Source organism: Patella vulgata, chromosome 3 (assembly GCF_932274485.2).
Source record: "Patella vulgata chromosome 3, xgPatVulg1.2, whole genome shotgun sequence".
Lineage (NCBI taxonomy): Eukaryota > Metazoa > Mollusca > Gastropoda > Patellidae > Patella > Patella vulgata.
In genome coordinates, this window is record NC_065881.2 from 27,049,483 (window position 1) to 27,074,478 (window position 24,996).

At 36.2% G+C, this 24,996-nt stretch overlaps 1 protein-coding gene across 1 annotated transcript in view; it reads left to right on the forward strand.

Moving 5' to 3' along the window:
• Nucleotides 1–10,119: 10,119 nt before the first annotated feature.
• The window catches only part of LOC126816903 (techylectin-5B), a 34,943-nt gene continuing 20,066 nt past the window's right edge, over nucleotides 10,120–24,996 (forward strand). Inside the window, exon 1 of the mRNA XM_050543714.1 lies at nucleotides 10,120–11,046. Within this exon, the coding sequence (XP_050399671.1) occupies nucleotides 10,446–11,046 (601 nt within the window). The 5' untranslated portion in view covers nucleotides 10,120–10,445. The remainder of the gene's footprint in view (nucleotides 11,047–24,996) is intronic.

The window sequence follows — 24,996 nt, forward strand, 5'->3', positions numbered from 1 at the left end:
AATATATATGCTGCACTCTGCTTGAGTTTATATACATGTTGGTAACCAGGTCTGATTTAGAGCGTCCTAAGATTAACTCATTAAAGAATTAGCAGAATAGATTTAAATTATAAGAATACAGTTTGAACGAGCTTAAGTTATATATATATCCCTAGACGTTTTGGTAATTAAAACAATTAGAGTAATTTACAACTAGTCTATCAAGATAAGAAATGTGTAATAATCAGTGGCGGATTAAGCTCCACCAAGGCCTGAGGCGGCAGTTGCTGGAGGGCCTATTTAATTTCGGGTCAGGGCCTATGTTGATTCCCGTTGGGCCTAACCCCCCCCCCCCCCAACATTCATTGTCTATGCGTTTTTAATCGTATCAGACAAGTATCAGACAAAATCTTTGGGCCTGAGGCTGCAGCCTCATCAGCCTCAATGATAATCCGCTACTGGTAATAATAATAAAATATATGTATATACGAAATGAACATGTGTAGTAATAATAAAATATATATAAAACTTTAAATACATAATATTTCACAATTAATGTTGTATGTACATGTAGAGTTATACGTTCTTGAAAAGTTCTTTTGTCCGCAAAAGAACTATAAGTGGCTACAAAAATTAGCCCAAGTTATAAAAATAATATACATATTTGAACATAAAATACAGTCACATTGAATAAGTAAAATAGACAAATTTAAATGATATTATATAGTGCAATTACCAGAAAGAAGTACTTGGTATTGACCATGATGCGACACTAATATATGTGCTGCGTAAGGTTGTGATAAAATGCCTCCTGACCTTTTCGCTGCCCAAGGTGATATGGAAATACAATTAGGAGTTCTAAGAGATTGCATGGTAAATTTGTTGCTAACAGTAAACCCTGGCCATGTTATGATCATTGAAGGTCGACAATAATTATTGATGGTAATATCGTCTATAGTAGATGGGGGATTTATGTCCCAATATGAAGGACACAGGGACAAGTACATGATCGGTATCTGTTCACATGAAGATCCAGTTGTGATTTTTAAAATAATAGTGGTACATGTTGATATTTTTTTCACTAGTTTTTTACAATTATTATGAGAACAACAAGTATTAAAATAATCATAGTTAAAGGTACATACTCATAGACTATTTCAGCAATATAAGTAACTGATGTAGAAGGTTGTACCTGATATTCAAAGGATGGAATAGAATTAGCTTTTACCGAGCCTATGGCTTGCACTAGTAAAACCGTTGTTGTTAACGAACGTATTTTCAAGAACATCCAGACAATTAAAAACAATGCTAATACTGACGCTGATAATGCAGCAATGGTCAGTAAATAGTTTGTATCAAGCCAAGATGTTTTCATACTAATTTGTCCATCCAATAGAGACTCAGTTAAGCTTTGAAAAATCATTTCATTATTTTTAGAGCTCTTGCTAATGTTATTATTGTAAAATTTAAAATCTGGAAGATGAACATTAATAGGTTCATTAAAGGTCGTGTTCCCACTAATAGATGTCAAACGTTTGGTATCAAAGAATTCTTGTAAAATGGCTAAATTTACAGGATGTACGTAGGTTGTTTCCTGATGAGTAACATTGTGACATTTTCCCAAATGTGCTGGAATCATGAAGTGAGTAGTGCTGAGTGAACACAGACATGGAATTTTCATTATACAAAAGGAACACCACCTTATTTGTTTTTGATTGTTTGAACATTTTATGGTCAAGGAGATTGTTTGATAAACTATATAGGATGTTTAGAGGTGAAATCTCAACTAATTTTGATGTGAGTTCCTTTTGTACATATCTTAAGTCACATTGCTGGTGAATCTCGTGCTTATTATTGGGGACAAGTGCTAATTCACATGATGGTTTAGTGTGTGAGTTCCATGTTGGTGGGACAATGTAATGGATGATTACCGTAACATTGTGAGTAAAGAGATGCATCTAAGTGACAAAAGTACAGTTGGTTAGTAGAAACTGTTTAAAGTTTTATATATATTTTATTATTACTACACATGTTCATTTCGTATATACATATATTTTACAATTAATGTTGTATGTACATGTAGAGTTATACATAAGCATAAGCTGGATTTCGCCTGTATCTCACGGAGTTTCAGTTGGTTATCTGGCTCACCCTTAATCTCCTTGATTCGATGTTTGGAGAGTATAACCGGTATATCCGCATTGATCAATTTCTGGAGAATATGTGCTTGGCTTTGATTTCTCAGTTGGCCCCAAAAAAGCTGTTCTCCTGTGAAATATTTTTTCTTTCCACTTAGTATCTATGGATAGCGAGATTCGAGTAGAGGCTGTCATTGCTGGTGACTTAAGGATGTGTTTGTTTAAATCGGTTAGGTCGACCAGACATTTCTCAATATTTTCGAATGTTGCTTTTTGCGGCTGTGGCTGAATACGAATATTGCTCACATGCTGTGCTAGGTCTTTAATAGAAGAAGTCATCATATCTAACTTTTCTATAAGTATTGTCAGCTTACCAGTGATGTAGATTACCGCTTGCAAGATCTCCTCTTCAAATTTCTTTTCTCCTTGTTTCTTTGATGGAGGTATTTTGCTTCTGAATGGATAATTTATATGTAGAAGTAGTTAGAAGATTTCATTAGAAGTAGATAATATATGTAAAAAAAGTAAATGCGTTCATTCTAGATAATTATTTTATTAATGATATGTTTCACATAATTTTCAAAGTAATGTAGGTAACTAGGTACAGAAACAATAGTGTCACGTAATTACGTCATTATAATGGAGAATAATACATTATGCAAATGGGTTCAAATCAAACCATTTAATTTCGATTTATATTTATCGATGAAATATTTTTCTTTGATTCCCATTCGTATATTATCAGTTGTAGACATTTTATAGAATGGATATATTGTAATACTATAGGGTTTATTTTAGTTCTAAGAAAGTTGTTCTGTTTAATATAGAAATTCTTTACCTACATGGTGTGTGACGAAAACTAGGGTAATGAAGTAGCTTGCATTATTCTACTACTATCTTAGACTTACTTACCGACAGTTATGTCAGTATCCATGGCGGGAAGTTGGGTACTATCTTTCAAGTAACTGGTGCACAGATTAGTCCAATTAAGTAGAATACGGTTGACGTAAAACGGTGCCCATATGAAACACTTACCTAAATGGTATATTTTGTATATAAGAAAGAGCGAGGTTAAATTTCCCCTCAGATATCATGATGAGACCGTAGAGAAGACATAATCCGTGAGTTCCCAGGGGAACGTCATAACCACAGCCGCCTCGTCCGATAGGCTGGGGTAGAGACAAAATGTGATGTTTAAGCCGTTAGGTCAGAGTTATAAAGGATGTTAAACTCAGACCGCAAATATTTTAATAACCCCTAAAGTATCTATAATAGATGTTTTAGTTTTCCTGTATGTTAAACTCAGACCGCGAATATTTTAATAACCCCTAAAATATCTATAATAGATGTTGTAGTTTTCCTGTATTTAACCTTTCTAGTTTGCTGTATTTGTTATATAAACTTAGTAACAACATAAACGGTGTTTCAGACTTTGGAAATAGTTATCACAACGTGAAGTCAAAGAAAATCCTAAACGAAAGTGTCACATCTGATATTTTTATTTGGTGCCGTGGACGTAAGGATGTCGACCCTAGAGGAAATCCCTGGAAGAAGAAGAAGTTTCCAGTCGTTTCTAGGTAGGTACATATTTTCTAGTAAACTGACCATGGAATGCCAAAAAGACCAAGGGGTAGATTTAATGACATTTTAGAAGTTAGGGATTTGCTAAAAATAAAGGTTAAAAAGGACTACAAAAAGTTAAAATAATTAAATTAAGAAAATCTAAGTAAATAGGGGGGAAAAGTTAAGGTTTAGGTTTAAACATGGGTAACTTTCTATAAACGTAGGAAATAAATAATAAGAAAACTAATAAAACTAAAGATTCCTAAATTGAAACGGTAAAACTCAGGTAAAGGAAAAAAGGATGTCTCCGATCTAAGGTTAGATCGTAATAATGTAATGTAGTGTTATGTTGAAGTAATGTATATGTATGTGTGTTTAAGGTATGGACCTGTGTAATTCACGGTAAATTTAAAACTGAATGTCCTTTTTAAATTCGTGAGATAGCGTATGGGTCGGTATAAAGTTTTAAATAAATGGTTTATATAATGTGTAGCTAAAGCGCAAGTGGTATAAACTGATTCCTGATTTTTCGTCGTGTTGTTTTGTTAAAAAAGTGTAAAGGATAATCTCAATTTTGAATTCTCGGAAATGTCATGCGTAGTGTATACGTAAAACCATACTTAATGTCAAGTCAAGAACTTATTTGTAAATTTTTCTATGTTATATGTGTTGAAAGTAAGAAATATAATAACTTACTCGATGCGGTTGATTTGTTATCACAATACGGTCTTGAAATAATTATTGATGTGACATTTGTTTCAAGATGCTGTTTCGTTTGAATTCAGAAAGAAATAAATTCACGAAAAGGTTTAAAATGTTAATAGGGAGTATCTATATGGAAATTAGTTGATTAATGAAACATGGTGAACGGTGGGTTTATAGCACAAGTGGAATGTCTTTAACAATAACCAGATACGGTTAGGGTAATTAATTAAAGATGATTTGTTAATGAGATGAAACTGTTCACTGTTAGCAGGTAATACTAATGTGTAAAGAACGTTAGTAATATAATGAAATTTAAAAGTTATTAATGACTCTAGGTGATAAGTAGTTATCAATACTGCCCTTTTTTATTAATGGGACAGATTAAGTTCTACTATTGTCCTTCGCACAGGTATCAATATGTGCACTTAATGGGATCATTCTTGTCTTGATCTTACATCCTTGAGGTGATTGCACTCAATCAGAATGTGCTTAACTGTCAAAGGAACATGACAGTGAACACATTCTGATTGAGGCTCTGGCTTCAAAATGAAAATGTGAACTAAAAAGGTATGACCAATGCGAGAGCGACACAAAACAACTTCACCCCTCCTGTTAGTTCTATAGGAGTTTGGCCAATCTTCAAAGAGAGGCTTATTTGGGTGAAGTTTATTTGTGTCTGAAAGATCCCAAGACCTTTGCCATATAGAAAATTTAAAATCATTGAAAGTTATTAGAAATTGAGATATGGGAAGATCTAAAACAGACTTGGCAGTCAAATCTGCTTGATCATTCCCTTTTATTCCCATGTGACTGGGACGTCAGCAAAGGACAATGCCCTTACTGAAAGATAGTAGCAGGCGATACTAATGGGTGATCAAGTTTTTTTTATTATTTATTCCTTGAAGAGAGGGCAAAGAATCGGTAAATTAGGCGAGAATTGTTTTAACTCCAGGGCCTGCAGTATAGCCTGGAGCTCAGCTGTAAAAATAGAAGCTTCAGGTGGAAGACGCACAAATATGATCTCAGATGGCATCACGGAAGCTGCGGCTACCCAATAGCCCCATGTGACTGGGACGCCAGCCAAGGACAATGTCCTTGCTGATACTCTCGAAAGATAGTAGCAGGTGATTACTGTCTGGTACTAATGGGTGATCAAGTTTTTTTTTATCATTTATTGCTTGAAGAGAGGACAAAGAATCGGTAAATTAGGGCCTGCAGTATAGCTCAACTGTAAAAATAGAAGCTGCAGGTGGAAGACGCACAAATATGGTCTCAGATGGCATCAAGGTAGCCACGGCTACCCAATCGCCATCTTTCGAACCATAATCACCATATTTAGACCTTAAGGCATTTTTTCGAACAGTGTCTAAAATAATCTGTGATTAGGTCTAATCAGTAACTAACTAGTTAGGGATTAGAGGTTGACTAAGTTTGGTATTCTCAAAATTCAGATTAGCTAATCTTTTTGTAATCAAAGATTAAAATTCATGTTTAAACTTTGAATATAATTAAACATTTCATGAATGATTGAATATAATCAATGATTTAAAAGGCTTTTATCATTGATAAAGGGACCCAATTACAGGAATTAGATTAGAAAACCACATGTTGTAGAACAGTGTTTCCCATCCTAGGGCCCGTGAACTTATTTTTGCGGCTCGCAAAGTCAAACGTTTTCGTATGGGTGGGCAGGAAAGAAATAAAATGTGTGAAAAAGAAAATCAAGAAAAATAGAGTTCGGATATTTTTAGTATTCGAAATGAAATAAAATGGGAGTATAACGTCCTACTGTTCTGCTCCAACTGTGCTATGAGGGCAATTTTGCGTGCGCGCCAATGTGTACACGATACATCGGTTTGTTATCCGATCCAAACGACTCTACGTTGTCCCTTACTAGGCCCTCCATCCTGCACCACTGTGGCTCCCTTTTAGTAATCGAAAAGTGAATTTCTATTGCTTATATCAAAGTTACATTTGTTCTGATTAATTTTATGCCCCTTCTAAAATTCGAAATTATCACTATTTGTCTATTTTGCATAAACTTGCTATATCTGTATTCTTTATTTATATTACACGTTTCCAAATTGTAGTGGGATTTTGGTTTTCTTCCGATATGGGCGATTTTGGAAAAATAAACAATGTAATTATTATTTATAACAAAGTTTTGCGAGTTGCTTAACCTACATGTATTGAGACACAAGAAATATGCAATTTTTTATACAACTCTTGAACTGGGGCCTGTTTCACGAAATTTTAACTAAGATGAAATCCAAATTTTAGTAATTTGATTGGATAATCTTAGATGGATTTTAGTGCTTAACCAATCAAAATTGAAGTATCTACTAAAATTTGGATTTTATCTTTAGTTAAGATTTCGAGAAATAGGGCCCAGAGTGACAAACATATAAAATGTCATTTAGCAACATTAATTATTGTATAAAAACCTAAAAAGTTGATTTACATTTATCCAGCTTCAAAGAGCTCGAAAAATCTCTTACATCAGAAATATTGCTTGAACAGCTAAAACTAAGACCTCCTTTAAGTTTTTATACAATTTATTCTGGGAAGATTGTGCGAATTTTACTTTTGTAAATGAAACAGTGTTAGTCAGGCTTGTTTTAAACATATTATCAATTTAACAATAATTCCACTTTGCATGAACAGCGTATCCAGGGGAGGCTACCGTCCTAGGAAAGCACTGCAGTCGATGGTGATTTCCTGTGTGTGTGTGGGGGGGGGGGGGGCGCTACCGTCCTAGGAAAGCACTGCAGTCGATGGTGATTTCCTGTGAAGTTGAACTGGACAAATATATACATAATAATTCCAAGGTTGTGGACACTCTAGATGTCACAGTTTTTATCAGGTTTTGATGAAACTTACAAAGTATGTTTATAACCGTAACTTCTTTGATTATGGCCCCTGATTGTACGAAAATTCACATTTTTAGCTTGTGGGCACCCTAGGGGTAACAATTTTTATTGATTGTAAAAACCGTTCAAATATATCACACTTACATCATTACGACTGAGTACAAATTCAAAGTTTAAATGGACTCTCCCTTTTACGCAAATATTGTAAAAGCACATAATACCCAGGGCGATCATCGGATGTAAATTGTGGTTGCGACTACAGTCTGAACCAGCACCCGAACGCAAATGGCCGGGACAATTGGTCCATGTCAGTTGTTTCGCCTGCTATATTTTCTGCTATTTACTCATTTTGTAAAACTATATTTTTGACGATGGGGATGAAGAAATGCTTTTAAAACATTTTCTTTTAACGCTGACTCCATCCGGCTTAACTGGTAATATGGATTATTTCACATAGTTTTTTGTCGTGGGCCTATTCGAATAGCAGATCTTTATCTGTCAAATTCATCAAGAAAAATCGAATAAAAATCAAAGTTGTTAATAAACCATACCCCAACCCTCATTCTCTAACTTCCAGGTGTTACCATGGACGATGAAATGCGGTCCATGGTGTAAATAACGCACTGGAAATCGGCAATCAACCTTTTCAGCCATCCTTGAACTATCTTGACCGTGCTCTGTCGCATGGTACGGCTTGGGGGTCACTATTTATTTTCGATTTGCGCTTATCGGGCCGTAAGATTCTGGATTATGGGCCGTGGTTGTACGAAAAACACGTTTTTAACTTGTGGAACCTTCTATGGTTAGCAATTTATATCTTATTTTCAAAATGATTCAAATATATCACCGTTACACCATAATTTTCCTGAAAATCGGACCGAAACTTCACGTCAAATGGCCACCCTCCTTTACGCTAGTAGAATGTTAGAAGATAGGTTGCAGGGCAACGAAACATACGCCCACAGCAGCTAAATCGCCCGAGCGGTCGACAAGGGTTGACGCATATTTATTCTTTTGTAGGCAATTGGGGGCATTTACAAGACAATTTCACACAGATCAGATTATATTTTTTGTCGTTTGAAGGTTCACACGGTTCTACAAGCTGAAACAAGGGCCTTAACCCTGGAAGTAATTTACAGAAAATTTTGAAATTTGATAGGTTTTTTCATTTTACTAATTTAAATAATGCATATAAATGTCATACAGATCGGATGATAACTTTTGTCATTCGAACGTTCACAGGGTTCACAAAGTAAAACAAGGGCCATAACTCTAGAAATAATTGACGGAAATTGCTGAAATTCAATAGACCCCCGTTTCACAAATTTAAATGATGCATATAAATTTCATACATATCGGATGATAACTTTCATCAATCGAGCATTAACAAGGTTGAACAAAGTGAAACAAGGGCCAGAACTCTAGAAGTAATTATTGTAAATTACTTAAATTAAATGGGCTTCGTGGTTTCACTTATTTAAATAATGCATATAAATTTCACAAAGATCGGGTTATAACTTTCGGTTTGTGGTTTTACTAATCTAAATGATGCATATATATAAATGTCATACAGAACAGATGATAACTTTTGGCGTTAGAGCGTTCACAAGGTTCAACAAATTGCTGAAATTCAATAGGATTCTTCTTTGTACTAATTTTACGCATATAAATTTCACACAGATCGGCAGATAACTTTTGATGTTAGAACGTTCACAAGGTGCAATAAAGTGAAACAAGGGCCATAACTCTAGAAGTAATAAACGGAAATTGCTGAAATTCAATTGGCTTCTTCGTTTCACTAATTTAAATAATGCATATAAATTTCACAAGGTCCAACAAAGTGAAACAAGGGCCATAACTCTAGACGTAATAAACGGAAATTATTGAAATTAAATAGGATTCTTTTTCTCACTAATTTCAATAACATATATCAATTTGGCGTTAGAGCGTTCACAACAAATTGTGGAAGACGGACGGACGGGGGCGATGGCAATATACGTCCACATTTCCATGTGGGCGTATAAAAAACTCTATCCCGTTTTGTTTTAATTAGCCAATCTGTCATAGATTGAACGTAAATGAGATGGAATGAAATATTCGACTGTTCAGTAAAGTTAACTAATCGCGACCCTCGCAACTGGGAGGCTCTTAACCCAGGGATCAGTATAGAGCATAGAAGTTTTTTTCTCCTGAAAGTCTACATTTACTTCTAGAAGGATAACTCTTGTTTGTCATGTTTGGCGTCACTTCCCGTTTCTTTACGTGCTTGTTACACATCTCCCGTAGCATTGATCTCTGTGTTAAAATTATATTTGGAATGTATTTAACCAGTTCTATCACATATTTTATAATGACTGACACCAATATTGTCCTTTAAAATTGAAAGCCATGATTATTAAAACATGCATATCATCTGTGAAACATCTAATCTTTCAGAAACACACACGAATAGTAATTTTGATTTTTAAATTCTTTAGCTTTCTTCCTATTGAATACTACCCTCTAGAAGGAGTAAAAGGCATAATGTATGTATGTATGTATGTATGTTAACGATCTGCAAAATTGTCCCAAGCACCCCGTGGCTAAATGGTAAAACGTTTGTTATCATTGTAAATACTCGTACATCAGCGATTCTTGTAAAATGCTTACTCAGCTAATATCACACGAAAACAAAATTCACCCTATTTAGCGCATGCCATTTACGCATTCCATTCATAAAACACATCTATGTTAATAGAGATCCGAGCTTATTTTTCATTGGGTAACATTTTCATACTACAGTCTTTCTCATTGGAATATGTGATATTTGTTTTCACAGACTTAACCAATAGATGTGTACTGTCTACTGTAGCTTTGCACACCCATTCACCGAAGTCAATCTGTACAGGGAGGAATAAAAATAGTCACATATACTCTTAATGTGAGTAATGCTAAGCCTGATATACCTATGTTGACATACTGGATCCACCAAATACGACGTTTGCATGAACGCAGTATTTAGTAAGGTTTTTTTTGTGTTGGATCTACTAACTTTAGCCACTGTGTAGGTACTGTTTAGTGGGAGAGTTTAATTGTGATAAGTATCCCATATTATACAGACTCAGCATTTTATTTTCGGTGTAGTAGTAACCAGCAGACATTACACTGTGGCCTACATTTAGGTTCAGCAACTACTATATATTCCAGTAAAATGTTGGCATTGAAGATAATTGTGTTTTTGATTATATGCAACGAATCCAAACTGGTGCGTTTAAGGAAAAAACAAATTAAAACCCCCCAATGTGAATATACTCTGGTTGTTCAAGAAATGGATAGTTCGCAATGTCCGGCAGTAAATCCACATGTACAGGCTGATGGTTATACGAGTGAAATGACAGATGGTGTGTCAAAAACCAAATACATTCACAATTTGAATTCAAAAATGAAAGACATGGAAAGTCGTTTATTTGATGAAATGGTAAAAAACCGTGAATTAAATTCAACTTTATCACGCCATGAACATATGCTTAAACTTGCCGAAAGCACACTGGACAATTATAAGACAAACTTTTCAAGAGTGTTTCGGACGATGATGTACATGGAACAAAAATTACAAAGACAGAGAAAGGCTAGCCGAAGTTTGAATGACAAATTATCTAATGTTATATTAGACGTAGTTGAAGTAAACAATCTGTTAACAAGGAAACCAACCTCTAGTCATAGCAAATTTAAAGATAAACAGGTTGTAGTGGAAAGTGTAGCAGACGTAAAAACCTGTCAAGGATATACTGGAGAATCTATGGTTTTCGTCGGTAAGCAAATTAATTATAGTTTCACAGTGGCCAGGTCCATACATAGTACATATATTAGCGTTCTAAATTACCACGACAATAACCTATGACAGGTCACTCAAATCGCCAATTTCTCAGTCTGTTTTCAAGCTTACTTACTTCTTGGCTAATACGACCCACTCTTTTAGTCTTGGGCGTTTGAGGGTGGGGGTAAGGGCATTGAAACAATCTTTATTAATTATCCCGCACCGAACAAAGTTAGAAAGGCATATTGTAATTGGCTTCGCCCGTCCTGTCCCGATTTGGTTTCTGGAAGATATCTCATAAACAGTGCACGACATCGTTATGAAACGTCATGCACAAATTATAGAAGTAACGCCTTTTCCTTTTTATATATTTCTCGGATTTAATAATTTATGCGTTTCAATGGATACAAATTTGACTTACAATTATTATTCCGGGGCACAGCTCACAAACCGTTTATTATTCATGTTATTTTATTGTTATTATTGACACACGTCATAATTGACTTAATTAACCAATCATGTTCCTTTATTGGGGGGTTGGATGGCCGAATGGTTAGCGCGTGCGCGTTGTATTATAACGTCGGCAATTGAGTAATTTGGCGTGGTTTCGACTCCCCGGTTGTACGTGACAAAGAGTAGGTCGCCTGTCCAACCTCGTGGGTTTTCTCCGGTTTCCTTCTACTACTGAAGACCGCTACGCGCAAACAAATTATTGAAATAAAACTGAACCATATGTTAGTCCCGAAATGACCTAGTTTGTGTCGAGTGGGCGTTAATTCCCATTTCTCTCTCTCCCGTTATTTATTTTGTAATTAAATTCATTAACCTTCAACTTAATTCGCTTTTGTCAATTGACGATATATGTTGTATAAAATCATCTCAAAATTTTCCGAGGCCATATGATAGAATGTCCTCAAATGCGGAATCTTGCTTGATTCATTTTACACCTGCAAAACAAATGTAAAGCAAACAAATTTGGTGAAGGTGTGTATTATGCGAATGCCTTGATTGTGTTCGATAATTAGCATTTTCTGCTTAGCGTAAGCAGAGTTAAGGCCAACGCTTTGGAACACAATAATTTTTATGGAATAATCTACCTTTCAGTTTAAGATATTGTACATCTCTATATTATTATTCATTTAAAAAAAAAACCCAACTTAAAACACATTTAACTGAGTCTGTATATACAACTTTTAACATGTCCATAATTTTGGTTTTATGATTATATTGTCACTTTGTAAGGTGTCCCTGAACACATGATGCGAAAGGGTGCACTATAAATATGCTGTAATAATAATAATAATAACTAGAAATGCGATGCAGTGATGACGGGTTTCACAGGTGCTACGTTACCCTTGAACCAACGTCACTTCACATACCAATGGATCCGTTAAACAGATTACCACATGAGCATTGCACACATGTTATAAATTGGACGCAGAATTGGGCAATAAATCCAGAAATATCAGTTCCATTTATATACATTTGTTACTCTAGACACAATGACATCACTTCCGTTATCAACATAATATTTAAATGAGATTACAGAAATAACGACTTCGATTGTCCTTTGCGTTACAGAAAACTGGTTAAAAATTGGAGAGAATTACCACTTTATAAAGCCTTATTACATTGCGAAAAATCTTAAAACGTGATCCTTCCAAAATTGGTTATTTCTTAGTTAGAAACTATTTTTAGATATCTATATGACCGTATTGATTCATTCTATGTGTTCGTTGGAATCAAATATAATTTTAAACGAATAATGAATATAATCCTTACAAGACATAAAACTAGATTTCACAAACTAAAATACTTATTAATTGACATGCTACGTTTGGATACACATACAGGTATCATTTTCAAAAGCAAATAACGATATTTAACATGTTGTTGATGTTAATTAAAGAATTAACGTCCAATACCAAAAAAAAAAAAAAAAAAAAAATTAAACAAAATTGCGGTGCAATATAAAGACAACAATTAGAAACCATTTAGTAGATAAAACAAATAACTATAGTAAATGAACAAGATGAGAGCTGCAATATGTAGATAACAACACTAAGGCAAGAAATCGAAAGGAAGGAAAACATACTTATAACAAAACATTCACTAAATAGGGATTATGTAAATCCACACAAAGCTTATATTTTTGGATTTCTAGGGCTTCCCGGAGAATTATGTTTTTCCATATTGACAAGTTTCTGGCTAGTATTTCTGTAATTTCCCCATTTGATTTCATGCTGCGGGTTTTTATACGCCCACATGGAAATGTGGTCGTATATTGTCGTCACCCCCATCCGTCCGTCGGTCCGGCGTCCACAATTGCTTGTGGACGCTCTAGAGGCTAAAGTTAATATCCGATTGACTTTAAATTTATACACAGTCTTTCAGGTCATGAGACGAAGTAGCCTATTGATTTTCAGCGATTTCCGATAATTACTGCCAGAGTTATGGCCCTTGATCACTTTGAAAAATCTTGTGGACGCTCTAGAGACTAAAGTTAATATCCGATTGACTTTAAATTTATACACAGTGTTAAAGGTCATGAGACGAAGAAGCCTATTGATTTTCAGCGATTTCCGATAATTACTGCCAGAGTTATGGCCCTTGATCACTTTGAAAAATCTTGTGGACGCTGTAGAGGCTAAACTTAATATCCGATTAACTTTAAATTGATACACAGTGTTTGAGGTCATGAGATGAAGAATCATATTGATTTTCAACGATTTCGGATAACTACTGCCAGAGTTATGGCCCTTGATCACTTTGAAAAATCTTGTGACGCTCTAGAGGCTAAAGTTATCATTCGCTTGACTCTGTGTCTTGAGACGAACAAGTATATTGATTTTCAATGAATCTTTATGACTTGAACTGCTAAATCCATGATGTTAAAAGTTTTGTATACTAAACATTAGCATGGGGCAGAACTTTATAAAAAACAAACAAATTCTAATGGTTTTCTGATAATTACTTAATGAGTTGTTACTCTTAATCAGATTTTAATGTATTATAAATGTTTCATTACCGAAAAAAGTAAAAATATGCGACAACTCTTGTTGACTGCCCGGAAGATATAGCTGCTGTGGGCGTATGTTTCGTTGCCTGGCAACCTATCTATGTAGATGTGTTCTGCTGTAGCCGACTTATGTTCTTGTTTTCTAAATGCAGTGTGAAGCTTTTTTGTTCTCCAATATAAGCTTCATTACAGTCACATTTAATATTGTATATTACACCCTTTGGATCTTCTGCCCTCAGCTTTTAACATGGTTTTGAGGATAATCCCTTTACTAAACACTACATCTGCGCAAATTTGCTGTTTTAAAATTCTTTTAATTTGGTGGCTGGCTGGTCCTATAAATGGGATGTTAAAGTATGTGGTTGTATATTGTCGTTTCCGTCTGTCTGCGATTGCTTGTGGACGCTCTAGAGACTAAAGTTAATATCCGATTGTCTAAGGTCATGCGACAAAGAAGCCTATTGATTTTCACCGATTTCCGATAATTACTGCCAGAGTTATGGCGCTTGATCACTTTGAAAAATCTTGTGGACACTCTAGAGGCTAAAGTTAATATCCAATTGACTTTAAATTTATACACAATGTTTAAGGTTATGAGACGGAAAACCCAATTGATTTCCAATAATTACTGCCAGAATTATGACCCTTGATCACTTTGAAAAAAATCTTGTGGATGCTTTAGAGACCATAGTTATAATCTGATTGATTTTATATTTATACACCGTGTTTACGCCTATATATAATCGTTTCGATTGAGTTTCGATATGTACACAGAGTTTAAGGCCTTGATACGAACAAGTTTATTGATTTTCAATGATTTTTGGTAACTTTAACAGCTAAATCCATGGTATTAAATGTTTTGTATACTAAACGTTAGCATCGGCCAAACAAATTCTAATGATGTTCTGATAATTACTTAATGAGTTGTTACTCTTAATCAGATTTTAGTGTATTATAAATGTTTCATTACCAACAAATGTAAAAATATGTTGATTACCGGGACGATTTAGCTGCGGTGGGCGTATGTTTCGTTGCCTGGCAACCTATTTTCTAGTTCTACAGTAAATTTCACTTTTGGCAAAATGACATTACTTCCGGTGACAATGAAAATGGCATAATTCATAGTTGAAATGAAATGAAAATGGCATAATTCATAGCTGAAAAAAAAAAAATTAATCTAAATGGTTAAAATATTGTTTTTGACAAAATGGCGTCACCTCCGGTGTCAATTTTAAATTGCAATCAATTTGTTATAACCACATTTGCTGTATGCATCAAATGGTGTCACGTTTTTGAAAATCAAATAATAATTGACTCTTTTATTGGCAAAATAACCTGAAAAGTGACTGATGCAAAATTGACTATTTTTCAACAACTGCTCATACTACAAACTAATTTTCACATACATTGTCTTCCTATGGATTAATGCTACAAGTTTATGAAAGTAGCGAAGGAATATTTTGAAATATGAAAAGTCTAAATGCATAGTAATTAGCTCATTGTTTTACACCTTTTTCTCCTTTAAATCAAAATGGCGCAAATACAAAACCGAAACTAAAACAACCGAGTCCCACTTTTTTACGCCTGTAGTAGGGGCATTCATCTTGATCTATTAGATTTGTAATAATTAATATTTGCTTGCGAAAAGACTTTCCGACACGTCAAAATTGTAGTTTGATGGCAAATTTATGTCATTTCCGCTGCCGAAAGAAAACTTTATCGGTAATATAAAAGGTTGAGAATTTGCACCATTGAGCATGAACTTTGTTTAATACAAATCTAGCTAGAAATAATTAATATAGAACCCATAAACTGAATTAGACAATGGCGGCCAAAGAAAATTATCGAGACAAAAATTGGTCAGACTTTTGCTCAGATCACATGACCCTTTATTCCTGGGAAAAATGTCACAAAAAAGTCTTCATCAAAAAAAAAGTTTTATGTCAAAATTTAAATGTTCAAAATTTGGCGTCGAAAATCAAAAATCTAAAGAACTAACTATTTACCTGGTCTCCGGCTATGTCAAAATGTATCAAATGTTAAAGTCCGCCTATTATTGTTAATATATATTAAGGCAATATTTAACGAGAGCATCGCTATCGCTGCAATATACGTCCACATTCCTGCTTTGTTTTGCAAACATTCATTGGCTTTGTTTTGGAAAAATTGGTCGTGACTCTGTCCCTGTGGGTTAGACATGAACCAATATAAATAGGTACAACCCTATGATGGATCATACTGGATCCAAATATGTTAATAATTTCAACCTGTAGATTATTTACAGACAAAATATTAACAAAAAGTGGGTGTGGCACCGCCCAAAGGGGGTGGACCATGTACCAAAATCAATAGTTGCCGTCCTTGGGGTATAAGGGATAAGTATACTAAGTTCCAAGATACTTCATTCAGAATTGTCGCCTTCAAACGCTAAACACAAAAAATGGGCGTGGCTCTGCCCCTTGGGATCGTAACATGCACCAAAATCAATTGCTGTTGCCCTCAGGCTTATAGGCAATACATAGACACACAAAGAAAAATGGGTGTGGCTCTGGCCATGGGGTCGGGCATTCACCAAAAACAATAGAAATCATCTCTAGGGTATAAGGAATAGGTATACAAAGTGTCAAGACAATTCATTAAGAATTGCACCCTGTAGACGACCCACAGACACAAACATACACACACACATTCTCGCATAGTTCATAGAGCGAGGTCCATGACTCTTCAAAGACCCGCATGCACCAAAAAATAATAGAGGAATAAGGAATAAGTATGAAAAGTTTTCAAGAGATCCGTTAAGAATTGTGGCCTGTAGGCGACACACAGACACACAAAGAAAACATGGGAGTGGTTTTGCCCCTGGGGGTTGGGCATGCACCAAAAACAATAAGGATCATCCTTACGGTATAAGGAATAAGTATACAAAGTGTCAAGACAATTCATTAAGAATTGCACCCTGTAAACGACCCACAGACACACAAACATACATACACACACACACACACGTATAAAATCGACAACTTCATTGTCGCAAAAAGTTCGAAATAGCTTTAATCTCTAAGTCACACCCACTTTTCTTGTAAAACCGAAGACAAGGAGTTTCTGAGATATGCTCAAGTGGAAAAAAAGAATTAATAATAACTGGAGTTGTGCTCGAAACAACTTTGATAGTTTTATATAACACAATCACACACTTATACATTAATTACAATATCCAGTAGATTAATGTATATTGTTGTCCTGGTTTTTTTCAAGAGTCTTAAAGCAAAAAGAATTATTAACATCCGTAAAAAAAAAAGTCGCTATGTTATATAGAAAAATATTACAGCCGGAAAAAGTTTCCAATTTTTTTTTAAATTGCGCAGAACCTTTGTTTACAGGCCGATTTTGATAAAGCTTTCAGAATAAGCCAACAGTGAGGCTGATGTCCTCCGGCGGAATCCCAATATAAACAGATGACACATTTATCTTTTTCAAAAGTATCGAGTAATCAAACTTATTATCTATGCTAAGTCTAAACAAAAAATAATCGCGATCAAACTCAGTCAGGTTTTGAAGTACATGGTAGTGAAACTATACACTAAGTTTTATCACTCTCCGTCAGTTAGAAACAAAGTTATCTGGTCTCGACCAATCAAATTGCTTATCGCCTGGCTTACTCTTAGAAGAAAGTGCTCATTGTCCTACTTCATCAAGGTATTGATGTAATGGAGCTATACCCCAAGTTTCATCACTCACACTTAAAAATACATTATGTAAGATTTAGATAAAGAGCTGACCATTCTTGCTATAATAACTCAAAGGTAAATAATGTAAAACAAAAATATTGAAAATTTCATTCAAATTAGAATTAAAGTTATCGTGTCCCAAAGCATCACCCAATCAAATTTGCTTATCTCTTCTTACCCAAAGCAGAAAATGCTCATCTTTGCACTCCGTCAAGGCATGCACCTAATAAAGACCTACACCAAGTTTGAATATTCTAGCGCAGTTTGAAAGAAAGTTATTGTGTCCCAAAGAGTGTGAAGGACAGACAGACGGACAAACCCATTTTAATAGTCCCCTGCTTTCTTCGAAAGGCGAGGACAGTAAGCACCAAATGTCTTACTTAAAGATACATTTTGTAAGATTATGATAAAGAGCTGGCCGTTTTTGTTTTTGCTATAATAGTTTAAAATGAGATAATGCAAAATAAATAAGTTAAAAATTTCATTCAAATTACTTTATTCTGAGCCAAGTAATTTTGTATTCTGAGCCAAGTGGTTTTGATAAGATGTGTGTATATTGTAGCCCAAAATGGAAATTTCTTGGATTCTGATTGGTCGAAAAGTGGCGTCGAATGAATATAATACAGTCCTTTAAGTTTCCTGGGTGACTCACTGCGAATAAATATTTTCTGGGTGCTAGACTCTGTTTGCAGTGGCCAAAAATTCTACACCTCAAAACTTTATTCTAGGAAATCTTCATGAATTTTTTCTTGTATGTCATTAACAATGAAATTTAACTATTGGCTTATTGAAACACACCTGAAACACACAAAAAGACAAAGTTAGTGAGTGTATTTGAAAGATAATAATGGTTGCTATGGGCGAGTATGGTCATTCTATCATAATCAGACTGGTCAAAATCGAAGATTTTCAACAAGCAAGTGAATAAAAATACTACAATTTATTGAACTCCGTATGGACCGTAAATAACTGATTGGGATATATTTAAAAAATATACAAGTCGGGCTGATACTGATATGAATAGGACAGCGACTAATTTTCATACACAGGCCAGGGTTTTTTGCGAAAAAAACCCCAAATCACAGCGTCGAAATGACAACGTAAACAAGCATGGAAACCACATGCATATATACGCTACACAGCATATAATATATCTACACGGTCACACTAGTGTATGGACATTTATCAAACATGATATGCAATTTATTTCGAACCTAGTCACTGCTGGAGTTCAAAATCATTTAAAAATATAATGTGGCACGAGGCAATATAACTAGTCCAACCCAGACGGCGATAAACAATGACAACTTTGATGGGTTAGTTGTATTTTACGTCCGCTTCCACCGAGGTGATATCGCAGACAAGTGACAATTTTGAACTTACTTCTTATATAACTTGTGACACATACCTAGACTGTGTATAGCTGGCGACGGTGTTTTATAGATCTTGGTCCTGGTTAACCAGTCCGTAGTAGGTAGTCCCGGACATCCAGCCGGTCCCGAAATCACCACATTCCTCCCTATTTTATTTTTTAAAGGGCTGCTCCATAAACTTAAAAAAAATTACCTCAATCACTCGGGTAGCGGTATACCATGTACACCGTGCATTCACCCATACACACACTTACGTTCTTTTTTTTTCTTTTTTTTTATTATTATTATTTATTGGACTTCTATATCAACATCCTGGTCCCAGTTTCCTCGTTATTTTCGTCGAGGGTAACAATGTTAACCTGCGGATTCGCGGGACACCCAGTAACTGCGATGCTAACGGGTTTATCATCCGGGTCACTGTCTAACAGTAATTTATATTTTACACCCGATTTAAAGGGCAACGGTATCACATCGTCAATGTTATCGGTAAAATCTATCCAATTTTTATGCGCTCGGTAAACCGGTAAATCGGTCAATTCCACGTCCATTGTAAAATCCGGACACGGTTTATCAGGCAACTTCATACGCGATAATGCATCGGCATTTTGGTGTCTTTTACCCGGACGATGTATAACTTTCATATCATATTGACTTAATTCTTCTAACCACCTGGCCAGTTGGCCAGTCGGGTGTTTGAACCGTAAAAGCCATGTCAAGCTACTGTGATCGGTTCGTAGTATAAATGGTCTACCAAGCAGATAGTGTCTAAATTGTCTTGTAAAACGCACAATTGCCAAAAGTTCTTGTCAAGTCGCGCAATAACGACGCTGTTCTGGCGTTAGCGAAAAACTACTGTAGGCAATCACCCTCTCGTGGTTGTCTTGAACCTGTGACAACACGGCAGCCACAGCGTTCATACTCGCGTCACAATCGAGAATAAACTGATCCGCATTATTTGGTAAAGCAAGTACCGGTGTTGTTACAAGCAAACGTTTAATTCGTTCGAAAGCTAACTGTTGATTTCCTTTCCAAGTAAATTCTTGTTTACCCGTAATCGCGTACAACGGTAAAGCTATTTCGGCAAAATCCTTCTATGATAGTTCGCAAACCCAAGGAAAGATTCCACCTCCTTGGTACAAGTGGGTACCGTCCATTTATCAACGGTTTCAGTTAAATTATTTCCCGCTTTGATCCCGTTTTGGCTAACTAATCGACCTAAAAACTCAACTTCCAGTTGAAACAATTCACATTTCTTTGGTTTTAATTTGATTTTATATTCTCTAAACCGGTCTAAAACTAACCGCAAATTACCCAAATGATCGTCTACATCTTTCCCTAGGACAAGAGTGTCATCCAAAAATGCTAAAGCAATATTCCAGGCTAACCCATGAAGTACCAGATTCATTGCCCTTGAATAGGTATTTGGTGCCCCACATAATCCGAATCCCATCTTTGTAAATTCGAACAAACCGTACTTAGTAATGAAAGCGTTTTTTTTCCTATAATCCTTATTAAGGCGAATTTGCCAATAAGCTGAATTGGCATCTAATTTCGAAAACCACTTGTTTCCCGCCAATGTGTCTAAACATTCATCAATCAATGGCATAGGGAATACATCCTTAGATGTCACCGCATTCAACTTCCTATAGTCTATGCACCAACGTACGGTTCCGTCTTTTTTCCGTATCAAAACTGGAGGAGACGCCCACTCGGACATAGAAGATTGAATAACTTTTGCTTCTAACATTTTCTTCAAATGTACCTCTTCCTCCCCCGCGAAACAAACGGGTGTACGTCGCATACGTTGTTTAATGGGTTTGGCATTACCCGTCTCAATACAGTGCTCGATAGCAGTAAAATTACCCAAATCAAATTGTTCCTTAGCAAAAACGTCTTGATAATCAATTAATAGACTTTTAACTTTATTCTGTTCGCTTGGATCTAAGAACTGTTTGGAACGTTCAAATAAATTACTTAAATGTTCGGGAATAGTTCCGTCATTCTCACTTTTTGTCCCATCCGAAGATATTGAATTTAAAATATCAAGCTCGTCGAACTCCATAGCTTTAGCTATAGATTGATTAGTTTCGAGAATAACGCTATCTTGAGTTGGATTTATCAAACATATACGCGGGAATTCAGTTTCTATACTCAGCCAAATTAAAAACTTGACACTGATGAATTTCAACAAATTTTTTTTTCTGGTAAGTCAAATAAATTTTAAAGTGTTTCTAACGATAGTAAGTAGTAAGAAGCCTTTAATTTCATAAAATTGTAAAGTCACGTGGATCACGTGACTTTTGAGCATATAAAGATGAAAACCCCGAAAAACACTTGCAAACACAAACTCGTGAGGTCAATCGATGCAAATTTGCTTAAACTGAACACGCACACGTAACTTGAACTGGAAAAACAAATTAAAATTGTTATTTTCATCTTTGTTAGAAAATGCCGCGCCTTTCAAATGTAGAACGTCTACGGGCTCTATGCTGGTCAATCTGTGGTCACTGTTGCAAGAGCCTTTAATTGTTCACGCCAGACAATAACTAATCTTAAAATGAGAGTGCTTCAAACTGGAACTATTGCCGACCGCCAAACGGCGGGAGCGCCACGTGTGACGTCACTCCAGGAAGATCAAGCAATACGATTACGTCATCTTAGAAACAGATTTGTCACTGCAACCTCCACAAGTAGAGAGATGTTTGGTGGAAGGGTAACTGCACAAACTGTTCGTAATTGCTTGCAGGCTGCTGGTCTTCGAGCTCGGAGGCCCTATAATGGACCAATATTGACACCTCTTCATCGCCGTAACCGACTTGTGTGGGCCACAAGACACATAAGATTTACTCAAAGACAGTGAAATTCGGTTGTCTTTAGTGACGAATCTCGATTCACTTTGAGATTTGCCGATGGCAGGGTCCGAGTGTACCGCAGACGAGGTGAACGTTACGCTCAAGTATGCGTCAGAGAAGTTGACCGATTTGGTGGCGGCAGCGTCATGGTTTGGGGTTCTTTTTGTGCACATGGACGTTCTCCTCTTGTTGTTGTCCAAGGGAACTTAAATGCTGTCCAGTACAGGGATCATATTTTGCAACCTGTTCTTCTTCCGTTTATGCAGAGACATGGGCCTGGACTAATGTTTCAACAAGACAATGCTCGACCCCATACAGCAATTGCTACCCAGAAATTTTTAAGAAATGCCGGTGTCCAAGTCCTGGATTGGCCGTCGATTAGCCCCGACCTTAATCCTATTGAACACATCTGGGACGAACTGGGTCGACGTGTTCGTCAGCAAGTGAATCCATCACTGACGTTGCAGGACCTTCAACATGCTCTTGCTAAGCAGTGGCGACGTCTTCCTCGGGTAGTGTTTACTAATGTTCTGAGAACCACGAGAAGACGGTGTGTGGCAGTACGAGACGCTAGAAGAGGCCACAACCGTTACTAAAAACTTTATTCCGATTAATCTCCAAGTCTCTGGATTTCATTTTGGGGGGTACTGTGACATCACGAACGTTATCAACGCAAGGACTTTCGGCGAGACGTATTCTTGCTTTCTGTTGATGTCAAGGTCGTCTGTGCACAACATAACACTAAAATAGTTGCCTTAAACCAAATATTAAAAATCTAGTCCCAAAAATCCCGAGTGTCAAGTTTTTAATTTGGCTGAGTATATGTGAGAGTGCACCGATCGTGCTATTAATAGATTAGGATGACTTAACGGTTCGATCAAAAATCGGGATAAATTATTATCCATATTACACCGTACTCGTGCTACAGTTAACGGTGGAACAGCTATTCGCTTGGCGACAAATAAGTTAGCGTGATCTACTTGATCATCTACATTCCCACAAAACAACTCAAACCTATCGTCTCCGATATGCATGTTATCTGTTTTTAGATCAATATGTACCTTATTCGCTCTCATGAAATCTAAACCAAATAACATATCGTCTTCTATCGGAGCTGCATATAATTGGTCTAATTGCACCTGGAATGACCCAAAATCTAAATTAGCGGGTCCAACAATAAAACCGGAAAAAGCTAATTCCCGACCCGCGGTATGTATTTTTACGACACGGAGCTTGGGAGGTTTTTTGTCCAGTTTATCATACTGGCGATCGGAAAGTATCGTGACCTGTGACCCGGTATCGATTACCGAAGAGGTTGATTGTCCTTGAACTTTTAGCTTGATTTTATACATCGTATCTGAGTGTACACGCCGAATGAGTGGGATATTTAAATCCATACCCGTTTCTTCAACTTCCTGTCCTGAATCTGCATCACCCCCCTTCCCAGTCGACACCGTATTTCTCGACCTGAGCGTGGTCTGTCCTGTACAGATTGTGTATCACGGTATCTGGACCATAGCCTGCTTATGACAGACTGAGAAACATTCATCGTCCGCGCCACAACCGCCTGTGTTGTGCCGATCTGTAGCATGCCAAGGGCACGTAACCTTTCATTTTGGGTAAGCCGACGCATATCAAAATTTGTTTTCTGGTCACTAAAACAATTAAACTGATGTTTCCACCCTGGAATTCAATGCCACAATGACTGTAACATTCAAAGTCAGAGTCGTGCAAATCTTGGGTTGGACCCCCATGATGATCCCAAGCATCACCTGCATTCCATGCGGTAGCTATTGGTGCGTTTGGGCGTCACATGTAACTGGAAATGTTTCTTCTGTTAGGTTCTATAGTGACTTTTTTCGTAGTCATTTGCATATTTTAGTATTATGCCCCCAAAATCAAATATCCCCTACTTTTTTTGAATAGTATATATAAAATACACTATACGATTTCTGTTTCGATTTTTAAAATTATCGCAGAGTGACTTCCCTTTCCAAACAGACACAATTAACCAGTCCCTTAGTGAACCAAAAAGAATGGAAATGAATGTTATCTTATTACGTCACGGATATTTTCATTACGTCAAAATTGTTTTCCTTGGTATTTACGTCATTAATACCACAAAACGACCGTCAGCTATCGCGAAAGAAAGAATTCAAAGAAAAATGTTAAATATTTTGGGCTACAATATCGATAAACAACTCCTGTTTAGAATTTATTGGACTGTTATTGTCCATTTGATACCGCTTAAATTTTTCATTAGAGGCCGAGATCGCGTAGTGTATTATCGTAACCACGGTAGGCCTACTGGTATATTCGATGCTTAGCCTTGCTTCCCCATTTTTTGAAAATTAAATCAATAACTGTCTGGAATAAAATGAAATGAAATGGGGTTTAACGTCCTACAGTTCTGCTCTACAGGGATAATGAAGACGGGCATACGCCATGCGTAGTCCGGCAGAACTATTGCTGAACCTGGAAATTGTATACAATTTTTTTATGATTGATTTAAGTAGCCTAGGGTGTCCTCTTTCAGAATCTGCCGGGTTAACCTCGGCCACCCTTGAGCGTTTTGTTAAATTCAAAATGGCGTCCAAGAATGTCGCCATTTCAAATAATCCTCTGTAGCTCCCATGGTATTTATTCTAGGATGATAAATTTGGTGTCTAACCGTGTGTTTTAGGGGCCAAGGAATACACCGAAATCGTTCATTATGTTGTGGGGTTATTAGATGATAGTAAAATCAAACATGCCAGGTCTTTTAACTCGTTGGCGGCGGTAGGTGTCGATTATTTCACCTAACCAAACTATATCTGTTGACGTCACGCCCGTCAACCGTTGTTACCATGCCTCGTGTAATCAAGATTCATTTGTATTTTTCTTCTGATGAGTGTGGAGTACCGCATGAAACTTTAAGTAAAGAACTTACAGATTTCATATTTTTAATTATGTTGACGTCACGCCCGTCAACCG